Here is a 13,086-nt window from a genome sequence, read left to right as displayed (position 1 = left end):
CACATTTAAGGTGCTGTCCTAAATCTGCAGCAACCAGATTTTGGTGATTTTATCACATACAGTGGGAGTAGAGTTGCATTCGTGCTTCCGCAGTGGGAGATAAACTTTGGGAGAACAACTGTGAGCACTTTGTGTGCTTTGGTGCAGTGTTTGCACATCTTGCAGGGAGTCAGGCATTGACTGTGTCAAAGGTTGCCTACTATCATGTTGTCTGTGTCAGACTCTTTACTTTTCAGCATTCGTGAAGAGAAGACAGCTTGGGGAATGTGGCAAAGATTACAGGACTTGTATGCCCAGCAAAGTGCCTCAAGCAAAGTGTATTGGTTGAAGAAACTCATAGGTCTTCAAATGAAGGAAGGGGCGTCTATGACAGCCCATCTAAATGAGTTTAATGGTGTTGTCAGCCAGGTAATCAATCAAAAGTTGGCAATGGACGATGAGTTCAAAGCCACCTTTCTCTTATGCACTTTGCCAGAGAGTTGGGACACATTCAGGATAGCCACTAGCAATTCACATGCTATGCTGTCATATGCAAATGTTGAGGGTGCTCTCCTTCAAGAGGAGATGAACAGGAAGAACAACTCTGTTGGAAAGTCCAATGCAATGAATGCACGTGGGAGATCCCAGCAAAGGGGTAAAAGCCAAGAACGGGGAAGGAGCAAGTCCCGCTCCAAAAAGGATTTGAAATGCCATTATTGTGGCAAGAAGGGACATATCAAAACGCAATGCTACAAATGGAAAAATGATCAAAAGGAAAAGGGAAAAGGCAAAGACAAAGACAAAGATGAAGCCAAAGATGCAAAGCCAAAGGGCAAAAGTGGAGTCAAGATTGAAGAAGTCAATGTGTCACATGCAGGTGACAGTGAGGGTGAAGTCCTATTCACGATTTCACTTGATGCCCATTCACTTCTTGCAGGAGATGGTCATGGTATGCACTCATGGATCATTGATTCAGGTGCCTCCTTTCATGTCACAGGTTGCAGAGACTTGTTTGTCAGGTATACTGCTGGCAATGAAGGAGTAGTTTATTTGGGTGACAACCATGCATGCAAGATTCTTGGCAGAGGTGATGTGAGGCTTGTGTTTTCAGATGGCTCACAGCTTATGCTCCATGATGTCAGGCATGTGCCTGAGATCAAGAAGAACCTGCTTTCTACTGGACAGCTTGATGATGCTGATTATGTTACCACATTTGGTCGTGGAAAGTGGAAGATTAGTAAGGGCTCACTGGTTGTTGCCAGAGGCTCTAAGGTGGACACTCTTTACTTCATGCATGCTGGTGTTTGTCACCATGTTAATGTAAATGCAACCGAGCTGCCGGAAATCTCTATGTGGCATAGCCGGTTGGGACACATGAGTGTCAAAGGAATGGAGCAATTGTCTCGTTTTGGTTACTTGCCTTCTCTAAAGTTCTCAAGTTTTCAGTTTTGTGAGCATTGTATATATGGCAGGCAACTCCAGTGCCCCCACAAGAAAGCTCTTGGACAGAAAGATGCTCAGTTAGAGCTTGTGCATACAGATGTATGTGAGATGCCTCAGCTTTCTTTGGGAGGGGCAAAATATTTTGTGTCTTTTATTGATGATGCCACACGCAAGGTGTGGGTTTATCCTCTTCGTTTGAAGAGTGATACATTCTCAGTGTTTCAGAAGTTTGTTGCTCGTGTTGAAAATCAAACTGGCAAAACACTGAAGGCTTTGCGTTCCGACAATGGTGGAGAGTATATGTCCAAACAGTTTCAGGACTTTTGTGATGCTAAAGGCATCAAGAGGGAGCTCTCTACTCCTTATGATCCTCCACAAAACGGGACAGCAGAGAGGACGAACAGGACCATTCAGGAGAAGGTCCGTTCTATGTTGTCACATGCTGCGTTACCTCATGGTTTTTGGGCTGAAGCTGTTATGACAGCCGTTCATCTTATAAACAGGTCACCTAACACGAGGCTTGGTGGGAAAGTGCCAGAGGAAGTATGGACAGGAAAGCCTCCGTCCTACAAGCACTTGAGAGTGTTTGGTTGCGTTGCGTACGTGCACATACGCAGGGAAATGCGCACCAAACTTGATCCTAAGTCTCACAAATGCATATTCCTAGGATATGGTGACAGAGGTGAAATGGGGTATAGACTTTGGGATCCAGTGAATAGAAAGATTATACGCAGCAATGATGTCATTTTTGATGAAACATGCATGTATAAGGAGCCTGCAAGGCAACAGGAGCCTGGCAGAGTCATCTTTGATGATGATGGACATCATGGACAACAACCAAGGGCTGTAAATCAGCCATTACAGCATCAAAACCAGCCCTTAAATGGTGCTGAAAATGGTCCAAATGGACAGCCAGAGATGGCAGAAGATATCCCTATGGATATCCCATAGTTAGAGGAGATACCGGGCATGATTTTTCAACCTTATGCCATGGAACAGGAGCCACCAATAGGTGATATGCAGGCTGGACAGCAACCTGCAAATGATGGTCATTGGGTACGGAGGTCCACAAGACCCTCCAGAGCCCCTGACAGGTTTGTTCCAGGGGTTGACTACTTGATGCTTATTGACTGTGGGGAGCCCTCATGTTATAAGGAGGCTTTACAGAGGGCAGACAAGGCTCTTTGGGAGCGTGCTATGAAGTCAGAGATGGATTCTCTGCACAGATGTACATAAACTTCCTCCTCGAGGTCCCCATGTAGGAAAGCAGTCTTGATGTCCAACTGATGAACAACCCAACCACGATGTAAAGCCAATGCAATGACACTCGTAAGTGTCGACATACGGGATGTAGGAGCAAATGTCTCCTCATAATCAATGCCCTTCTTCTGTGCATAGCCCTTTGCAACTAGACGGGCTTTGTACCTGTCAATGGATCCATCTGCATGTCTTTTCAACTTATAGACCTACTTAGTACCAATGGCTTTCTTGCCTTTGGGCAGATCAACCGAATCCCATGTTTGATTCTTTTTAATAGAATCAAGTTCATCCTGCATGGCTTTGTTCCAATGCACATTGCCTCATAAGCTCCACGAGCTTGGTATGCAAAGATAGATGCTTTCCTGCTCACTCAAAGCTTTGTGAACAGTCCATCAGAAGCCACTTTGTATGTAAAGAAAGAAGAGAAAGATCTGTTGATCATCAGTCTTTATGTAGATGATCTTTTGCTCATGGGATCAAATGATGACAAAATTGCAGCTTTTAAAGAGATACTGCAACAGACATTTGACATGTCTGATTTGGGGCTCGTACACTACTATTTGGGCATACAGTTTGTGCAGGATAACAGAGGCATTGGGTTGTTGCAATCTCGGTATGTTGCTAAACTTCTGGAGAAGTTTAAATTTCAGGATTGCAAGCCTATTAGCACTCCTATGGAGCCTGGGATGAAACTGTCACTACAAGATGATAGTATTTTATTTGATGCCACTACATATGCTCAGGCTGTTGGGTGCCTTATTTACTTGTGTACTACACGGCCAGATATTCAGTATGCCATATCTCAGTTGAGCAGATTCATGCACAGCTCGCGATTGTCACATTGGCAAGCTGTGAAGCGTGTATTTCGGTATTTGCAGGGTACCTTGTCTCTTGGATTGCTTTATCCTGAGGGGGGTGACATGCAGCTATATGCTTACAGCGATTCAGATTGGGCTGGTGATTTTGATACCAGACATTCCACTAGTGGAAATTGTTTCTTTCTTGGCTCTTCATGTATTTCTTGGCTAAGCAAGAAACAGACCACAATGGCCACTTCGTCTTGTGAGGTAGAGTACAGAGCAGTCTACACTACTACCGTTGAGTGTGTCTGGCTGCGTCATCTTATGACTGATATGGATATTTCAGTGGAGGAGCCTACACCTATCTATACTGATAGTCAGAGTACCATTGCCGTGGCCAGGAATCCTGTGTTTCATGCTCGCACGAAACACATTGAGATTCACTATCACTTTGTTCAGGAGAGACTCCAGGCAGGTGATATCAGTCTGATTTACTGCCCTACAAATCAGAATGTGGCAGACATCTTCACCAAGGCACTACCACGTCCGAAATTCGAAGCATTCCGCACTGCTTTGAATTTGTTTCCTTTTGGTGGATGATGCACAGTGATTACATATCACTCCAGGGGGGTTTGTTGGGTTTTATGCTGTGTATGCACCTAGGGGAGTGCTAGTGATCATCAGTAGGTTACTGGGGCACTTTTTACTTCAGTTAGTGGAGGTTTTTTTCCCCAGTTTTAGCTTAGTTTCACTTATAAAGGTTTATAAGTGATTTGGTTCACCTGGCACTATTTATGGCCAGACCATGTGAGCGCACTATTAGGTCACATCCTTTTATGTGGCTATTGTACTTCATTTTATCACAATCATATACATGAGCAGTCGTGTTCCTCTCTCTGACTCTCACGCCTCCTGTTGAAGTGCCTTCCAAACCCTAACCCTAACAGCTCAAACCCTACATGCAAGTCCCTAGGAAGCCACACTTGGATATGGCTAGACAGATACTTAGGTACACAAAGTCCACACTTGATTATGAACTTTTCTATGAGGCTGGTATCAGAGATATAGCTACATGTGTACACAGATGCTAATTAGGCTGGTAGTGTCGCAGACAGGAAATCTACCAGTGGTTTTATGTTTTTGTTTGGGAGTGTTGTTTTGAGTTGGAGCAGGAAGAAACAGTCAATAATTGCTTTGTCGAGTACAAAGACAGAGTACAGGGGTGCTGCTATGGCAACTTGTGAGGTAGCTTGGTTTTAGAAGCTACTTAGTGGTGATCTGGGTGACATCGTGGATAGGGCAGTTGTCATTTATTGTGACAATATGAGTAGCATATAGTTGGCCAGTAACCTAGTATACCATGCTAGAAGGAAGCACATTGAGGGGCATTATCACTTTGTGAGGGAGAAGGTTCTAGTAGGTGATGTAGATCTGGATATGTTAGCACAGAGGATCAGGTGGCTGACATCTTCACGAAGGCATTGGGCACAGAGAAGCTCCACAGGTTTAGGAGCTTACTTAGAGTGCAGTGTGTGGAGTTGAGCTCGAGGGGGAGTATGGAGATATTGAGCTCAACTAGTGCTACGGACATATGATGACCCACTTGGGTGATAGCTTCCACACTTATGTCATTGGCATGGTTGGTGAGATTATGATTGATATGCCGCCAGTGGGGATGACAACCAGCCACTTTGGAGTATTAGACCTATGGCATAGTTATAGCGCCAGCTCATATAGTCAAGTTCACACTATGGACCGACCATTGTATGTTATTGTAGGAGAGTACTTTCCTTTATAGTATGTACTCTTATCTTCTAGTTATATGGTGGTAGAGAAGAGTTATTGTAGTTATATGTTATTGTATGTTATTGTATGTTATTGTAGGAAAGTACTTTCCCTTAGAGTATGTACTCTTATCTTTTAGTTATATGCTGGTAGAGAAGAGAAGAAGATAGAAGAAAATTCAGCCATTCATCTCTTTCTTGTGTCTTGGTCTCTTGTGTGTGTGTGTTTGCTTGCAAGGAACTCAAGCTCTCCCTCTTCCCCGCATTCTCTTTAACTATGTAAACTGGTCTCGGGGGAACATTTCAAAGCACACAAGTCTAGGTGATATATGATGTGTGAGGGGAAAAATTAGGAGTTTAGGATTTTTTTTTTTGGGAGTGGAGACATTTCATGGGACTATAATCACCATAATCACTATGAAGTGAGAGGCAAAATTAGGAGTTCAGGATTTTTTTTGGGTGGAGACATTTCATGGGACCATAATCACTATAGAAATGGAATTTCATGGGTGTAATTGACTTGGGACAGTTATTGTTACTTAGTTTCTGCAGGGTTCACTAGTATGGTAGTTGGTAGCCACACTCAGGCTCCCAACACTTTGTTGGTCTCCTTCATTCAGCTGAAGCGAGACTGAGTAGGTGCTCAATTGCACTGAATGTTTGTTCATTTATCTCAACAGAAGAAGATGGTGCTTAAGCCCCTAGTAAGTAGCTCTCCATTTTTGCAACACTTTGGCGACTGGTGGGATATTCCTACCGTCTAGTTTGCCTATAGTTTATCCCCATCCAAGCCATAGAATAATTGTGATGAGCTTGTGCTGGGGTTGGATGCTCTGAGAAGTTTTCTGCCTGCCTTATTAGGAAGTAGGCAGAAGGCGAGTTAAGTGAAATACTGGAGGAGTGTGAGTGAGCTTCATTTGTTCAAGTTAATCGTCCTTAGCAGTCCCTATACGTTTTCCCAAGGAGGGACCACTCAACTTTGTGCAGATCAAAGTCAGTGTGAAGAGCAAATTTTCTAATGCCTAGTATCAAACTTATTTTGAAGTGTCTAACTAGTATGGCATGCAAATATCTTCAAAACAAAGAGTGGGTACAATCACATGCAGATGGTAAAAGCTGGTATTTTGAAGAGTTTTTTTAGAGGTGTGAATTTGTGACACGTGTTTATGCTCTTCATTTGACCAATGTACCAGCTTTCCTCCAATGGAATGATGTCGGGGATCTTCTCATTTTAACCAGGTTAATCTGGATTACTGTGCTTTCTTTGATATCTGATGTCTGCTTTGGTCCTTTACACACCTTTGATGCCTCACTACCAAAACCAGCAGAGGAACCTGATACTGTTTTTTCCTGTGACCACATGCGTACACATTGTGTCTGCTCTGAACACATCTTTATTAGTGTCATGGTTGTGGTTGGTTCAAATCTGATTGGTATTCTTTATCTGCTTTTGATTGGCATCATGATATGTTAGTCAAGTTGTTTGCCCTCTTTCTTTTGCAGAACTACAGAGCTGGAGATGCTTCAGCGTTATCGTCGAGATAGAGGCCAGCTTTTGAACTTCCTTCTTTCTGCCAGTATTTTGAGAAAGGTGGTGATGCCTCCTGGTGCAGTCTCTCTTGAGGATGTTGACCTAGACCAAGTTAGCGTGGACTATGTTCTGGACTGTGCCCGGAAAAGTAAGCCATTTATTAGAACTAGTCTGTGGATAGTTCTCAAGTTTCGTAACTGCTGGAAACATTTGCAAAATCTAATACATTGGGTCTTATTTGTATGTGCGAGGTCAGATGGAGTGTTAGAGTTGTCTGAGGCAATTAAAAAATACCATGATGAGATGAACTTGCCCCCAATGGTAAGGACACTTTTTGGACTCTTGTTCCTTATTTGTGTATTTTGGTCTTGTCATGCATCGCCACTAGCGCATGGTTGTGCTTTGTATAACTATGTTTCTATTGGCAAGTGAAAGCCATAAGACTCTAGAAGTCAATGACAACACTGGGTAGCATCAGGCTTGTCTCCCCTTGCAGGAGTTTCTGCTCTCCTGAGTTTGTCCGTGGCGCTGCATGATACAAACACATTTGTCATCATGAATTTTGCAGCATCGGAACATAATGGGGATCTGCACATGATACTTATAGCCGTATAGGAGAGGATTTTTGGTATAAGTGACAACATGATAGCCATGGTGCAAGAAGGGAAGGTGTAACAAATTGTGAGATCCCTGATCTGATGGAATTTGTCAGCTGTGTAGACAGTACTTGAAATGCAAAGGGGAACTTGGTATGCCTAAAACAGCTCTAAACGGAAACACAAAATTACTGCAATAAAATGAAACAAGTGAGCTGGATGGCAACTCAGAGTCTGGACATAGCTGGACAATCTGTGGTCTGAACTCTAGGAACCTCAACCCACAAAACCATTGCACACTTTTGCAAGAAAGGATGGTATCACAAGTGCTGCTAGAAGTGGCAAATGAAGCTGCAACATTCTCCCAAAACATAAAGAAATGCTTTGGGAGGAGTTGTATTTAGCAGGGTTGGTGTTTGAGCATGCATGGAAGGTTGCTCGACCCTTAACTGATGGGAAAATTCGACCAGTCACTCTCATGCTGATTGTCAATTCACCCTGAAGAGCTCTGCTAGGCAGGAAGAGAAAAAGTGAATACCCAATCAAACATTTGAGAAGGCCTTCCCACTTTCCCACAAGCTGAATGGAGGAAGTTGTGGGGAGTATACACATGAAAACTAAAACGGGGGCCTTCAATTGGTCCTCTCCGGCATAGGGAAATGTGCCCTATGGGACCCATCAGACACACAGCATATGCTTTTGAAAAGCAATGGTTCCTCTGGAATAAGGGAGTTGGTTTGACAGAGAGATCCTTGCAGTGGAATGATGGATAGGTATTATAGGTTGACTAGCCATGTTGACGCTGTGAGGCATTGAGTGAGTCCTAGTGACTTTGTTTGTGGGACTACCTGTCTAGGAATGCATGCTTGATAGCTGAGACTGGCCTTGGCATCAGCTTCATTGTTTGGGGCTCAATCACTTGGGCCATGGACAGAGTTTTTCCCTTCGTACTACGAGGATGTAAAGCGTGTGGTGTTGTGCGTGGACCAGTAGGGTTTACTTTAGCAGAGGCTCCCCAGGGTCCATTGATACCATGCGATCTCTCTACACGATGAGACTTCAGGGGAAAGATATCAGTAGCCTCACAACTTAGACATTTGGCGAGCATATTGGAGGGAGCCCCAGCGGAGACTCAACTGTATATGAGCCTTAGTGTGTCATACTTGAAGGTCGTTAGGAGCACATTCAAGGTAATTCTTGGTTCTATTCAAGAGCACAAGGCAGCCTTCCTTTGCATTTGGAGCCAGGACTCCTTGACAGAAGCATCTGATGAGCCTCGATGGTGATGGATCACAGGGAAACACAAATGTCAATCTTGAGGGGACTAAAAATGGGAAACACAGCACCAGGAAGCCAAGGAGAAGAAAAGAGAAGATGGATGGAGGCCGAAGGTAGAAGGGAGTTGAAGGAAATGGAAGAGAAGCAAGCCAAAGGAGGAGGAGAGGTGAGAAGAGAGAAACACTGAACTTGAAAAGGGGGGGTTTGTAGAGCCAGGCTTTTTTCATTGGTCAAAATGGTAAAGGGGAAGCAGATGAAACTTGTGGAATGTGCTATTTCCCACACACAAACCCTGTCAACGAAAAATAAAACAAGTGCACGCGCATGCACCCACTCACACAATCACCATTGGACATTCCAAGGAAAAGCTATTCATGCCCATTATTTTGAGACTGGTCTTGCTGGACTCTGATATGTGTGTGGATCTGAATGCATGATTGAGTGAGGTTAAACGCATAAGCTGTAGTAGTTTGTTGATATTTTTTGAGACCTTATCACCCTCACAATATCATTAGAAAGCTAATGCAGGTGTTCTTTGAATAAATACATGTTCTAAGGTACTCAAGTGCATTATAATTATAATCTAATTCTTAGATTGATAATGCAACCATTGGAATGAGTGGTGTTTATTTGGTCTCCGTTTGAATTCTGAGGTGAAGCCCTCATTAATTTGGTTCCTGCTAATGATCACTCTTTTGGAAACAGGCTGGGTCAGGGTTAGCGCAAACATTTTTTCTTATCACAAATTTGGATTCGTCTGGGCCGCCTCCTTCCCGCATACCACCTCCCTTGTCAGTTGTAACTCCTCCAGCGGGACGACTCCAAAAATCTCTCTCAACAATTTCTACACCATCAAGACAGTTATCTGTTGATGACTTGATAGACGATTTTGAAGATGAAGAAGACGGTGATGCAGCCCCTAATTTAGTACGCCGTCAGCTTAATGATGCGAGTGATTTGGTCTTAGATCTTCCCTCTTTTAAAACAGGTGCATTCCCAATCAGCTGAGACTACCTTGTGTCTGGAAATATTTTATTTAAATGTCCAGCCTTTAATTAATATCAGATAAGGCAGATACTTAAGTTTAGATACACACCTTTCTTCCTTACTATGACTCATGGAAGGGGACCAAATTTTTCTCTGATAGGCAATGAAAGTGGTGTCTAATCTCATAGTATGCTGGGCATCAAAGGATGGCGTGTTTCTTAGTCTTGACCAAAATGTGGTCTGTGGGATATGTGCAACAAACGACTTGCAGTGTGCTCAAGATATAGATGTGTGTGCGTGTGCGCACGCTCGCACGCGTGCGTGTGTATCAAAACAAAACAAAATGGCTAGCCCAATGTATGATTGTTGGGATTGTGGTTAAGCACTTGGTCTTGGTGGTCAAGCACTTGTGCAAAGGATGTGCCCATGGCTGCCAAATGTTGTTGGTTGCCATAAATGTATGATGGAGTTAACGGTTTGAAGCTTCGTGAGAGTAGAGCCTCATGTAGTTAAGATTGCACTATGGTTTTTGTTAAGTTTGGGAAATAAGCTGGACTTTCTATTGGTATATACCGAGGCACTGCATGTTGATGTGTAACACTAGTGAAGTTGTGTAGTCAAAGAAGATTATATCTAGCAGAGATTTATGACCATTGGTCTGATTGCTTTGGCTGTATTCTATGATGCTTATGACAGGAATATCAGAGGATGATCTCCGTGAGACTGCATATGAAATCTTGCTTGCTTCTGTTGGTGCTGCTGGGTAATTGTCCTTATTGCTTATTTTATCGAGTGTTCCAATTCTAGTGTTAATGTACTTACCTCTAGTTGTATGCGCAAGCCACAGATATCGACTGAAAGATGCTTTTTGATTAACTTCTTATATAGAGAAAGAATAACTTCAAGCACAAGCCTATTGAAGTGTTCTGTTCTGCCTTGTGTAGTGGACTCCTATTGCCAGCAGTGAAAGAAAAGAAAGAAGAAAAGAAGTCCAAAATTGTGAGAAAGTTGACAGGACGCAAAAGCGAGAAGTACAAGCCTCAACCTAGTCGTGAACCAGGCCTTGCTGGTCTATTGGAAAACATTCGCACACAAATGGAGGTTAGTCTTGACAATTTAGAGCGATTAAAATGGCTGAACTGAAAAAGCTTTTAAATCCAGAATCTCTTGCCGTGATAGTGAGGTAACAGGCATGAGTAAGTCTCGAGTGTGTTTCGAGGTCTTTGATTATATTTGAGTGTATGTTAAGCACTCGTCTGGATTTTTCTTCATAAGTGAGAGGTGTATAGATGACTTACTTTGTGTGCGTAATTCAAGATTTTTTTGGGTTCATATATGAAGATTTTACATTGTTAGCGTGAGGGATTTGTTTTTGTGAATTTTGTCAGCTCATTCTCACCTCAAGTGGAGATTCTTCTTTCTTCTCAAGCCTCAATAAGGGCTAGAGACACCCATAATTAATGTATCCATGTACATAACAAAGATGGCTCCCTTTGCCTCAACATTTGAAGTATGGAGTACTAACTTCTCAATTTCAAGTATTTTTGTGAATGAAAATACCTTTTTAATTGTATAGTTATTTAACTTCCTCATACTGGTTGCAATTGTAAGAAGATTTTAAAAAGGTTAGTTTAGTGCTGAATAATTGTCCTTGTTCTTTTTGAAATGTTTGGGTTGGAAATGATAAGGATCATGAAAAACAGTGTTCAAACACAATGTGAGAAGCTTGAAAGCCTGAATTCTGGTCACTCATGTCATTATGGTTTTCAACTCACACACACACACACACACACACACACACACACACTTTTTTTTGTAAATCCTTGATTTATTTACAAGTGGGAAACCTCTAAGCGAGGAAAACCCAGAAAAAGAAGAGTAACTATAGGCTTCACTACCTAGAAGCAATCAAAGTAAATCCTATAAGCATCAAGAGTGATGTCCCCAGCATCATAAGCAAAATGAAGCGCGTGACCAAGCGAGAACTTGAAGTAATGGAGGGGATCAATGTCATTGGCTTGGAACATGAGGTTGTTCCGAACATGCCATATGGTCCAAAAGACCCAGAATCGGACCCAGCTGAAAAATACAGCAAACTGAGACTGTGATGCTTGTAACACCCCAAAAAGCCAAAACCGTCTATGAAAAATGTCCGAAGGGAAACGAAGGCGAAGAGCAGTCGAGACCCGGCGAATGAACGATCTGGAGCATACGCAACCCCATAGTAAATGTGGGACAGTCTCCTCAGTGGCTTTACATCGGACACAATGTGAAGGCGCAATATGACGTGCATGTAACAAGCTACCAACAGGAAGAGCACCAACCAAACAGCGCCACAAGAACAGGCGTTCTTTGAGAGGCAGATGACTTTTCCAAATGCGAAACAATGTACGTTTCCACCACATTGAAGATTTGGAGAGAGACCATAGCTGATTACCATGTCTGACTATCCATGCATCCGATTGCAAGAGGGCATAAACTGTCCCAGCTGAAATACATTTCATAGCAGTGGTTCCAAGATTCCAATCAGATAGACGGGAATCCACATTCAAGCGAGGTAAAGGAGAAATATCAGCAATCATCCGCTGAATTTCTGTCCAAAGATGAGAATAATGGGATCCCAATTGAAAACGATTCGCCGCAACAGAGAAGGAAAGAACCTGACCAGTGTCATCCACCACCTGATGTATCTGACATATTCCTTTTTGAGATAGAAAATATGCCTGACGAGGTGAACGGTCAACCAAAGTGGAAGAAAATACACGACTCCAATGCAAACTCTCTAGCCGTAGGGAATTGCCCATCAAAGATCGGGAACCATGCCATATCATATGTGAAGTAACTTCCTTCCAATCAATAATGAGAGAAGAGGTGAAAGGACATCCCGGAATGTGTCCTTCAAGTTTTCCACATATAAGATCCCAGTATGTGGGTTGCCAATGACCATAGAATGGCGTGACAATATGCCGACACAAATGGGACACCATGAGAGTCCAGGGTTGCTGCTGGTCCAACAAAACACACACACACACACACACACACACACTAGGACAAGTCTAAAGAACGGTTGTTTCCAAGAACGTCAACTACCTTGTTTTCAATAGGTAAAGAGCTTCTTCAGATTTATAGCATTTCTTATGAAGTAGATTCTGCTAAAGAAGAAAATGAAGAGGTTATTGCATTCCTGAAATTGTTACTGTTTTTTTTTCCTTCACAAGATTGATTTGATTTGGGTCGCAACAGATTTCTGAAGGTATGGATCGACTCACCAGAGGTGGTCTCCTCAATGCTTCTGCTGGAAGAGTGGGCAAAAGAATGGATGCACTACTAGTACCTTTAGAGTTGCTGTGCACAGTTTCACGGGTGGATTTTCCGGATCGAAAAGCTTACTTGAGATGGGAAAAGCGCCAGGTGGTTATGAGGATGCT

At 42.9% G+C, this 13,086-nt stretch overlaps 1 protein-coding gene across 2 annotated transcripts in view; it reads left to right on the top strand.

Moving 5' to 3' along the window:
* LOC147620439 (plant/protein (DUF810)) overlaps nt 1–13,086 on the top strand; it is a 103,117-nt gene that overhangs the window by 33,890 nt on the left and 56,141 nt on the right. For both annotated transcript variants that reach the window (XR_015269929.1, XM_086824659.1), the window contains exons 2-7: nt 6,770–6,945; nt 7,054–7,118; nt 9,377–9,659; nt 10,355–10,421; nt 10,603–10,759; nt 12,902–13,069. Coding sequence is in view for 1 of the 2 variants with exons in the window: in XM_086824659.1 (XP_086680785.1) it covers nt 6,770–6,945; nt 7,054–7,118; nt 9,377–9,659; nt 10,355–10,421; nt 10,603–10,759; nt 12,902–13,069 (916 nt within the window). In the remaining variant the exon portion in view is untranslated. The remainder of the gene's footprint in view (nt 1–6,769; nt 6,946–7,053; nt 7,119–9,376; nt 9,660–10,354; nt 10,422–10,602; nt 10,760–12,901; nt 13,070–13,086) is intronic.

Source organism: Cibotium barometz, chromosome 31 (assembly GCF_041138505.1).
Source record: "Cibotium barometz isolate CiBa-2024 chromosome 31, ASM4113850v1, whole genome shotgun sequence".
NCBI classification, from domain to species: Eukaryota; Viridiplantae; Streptophyta; class Polypodiopsida; order Cyatheales; family Cibotiaceae; genus Cibotium; species Cibotium barometz.
Note: the sequence above shows the minus strand (reverse complement) of the source record. Positions and strands in the feature narration are given on the sequence as shown.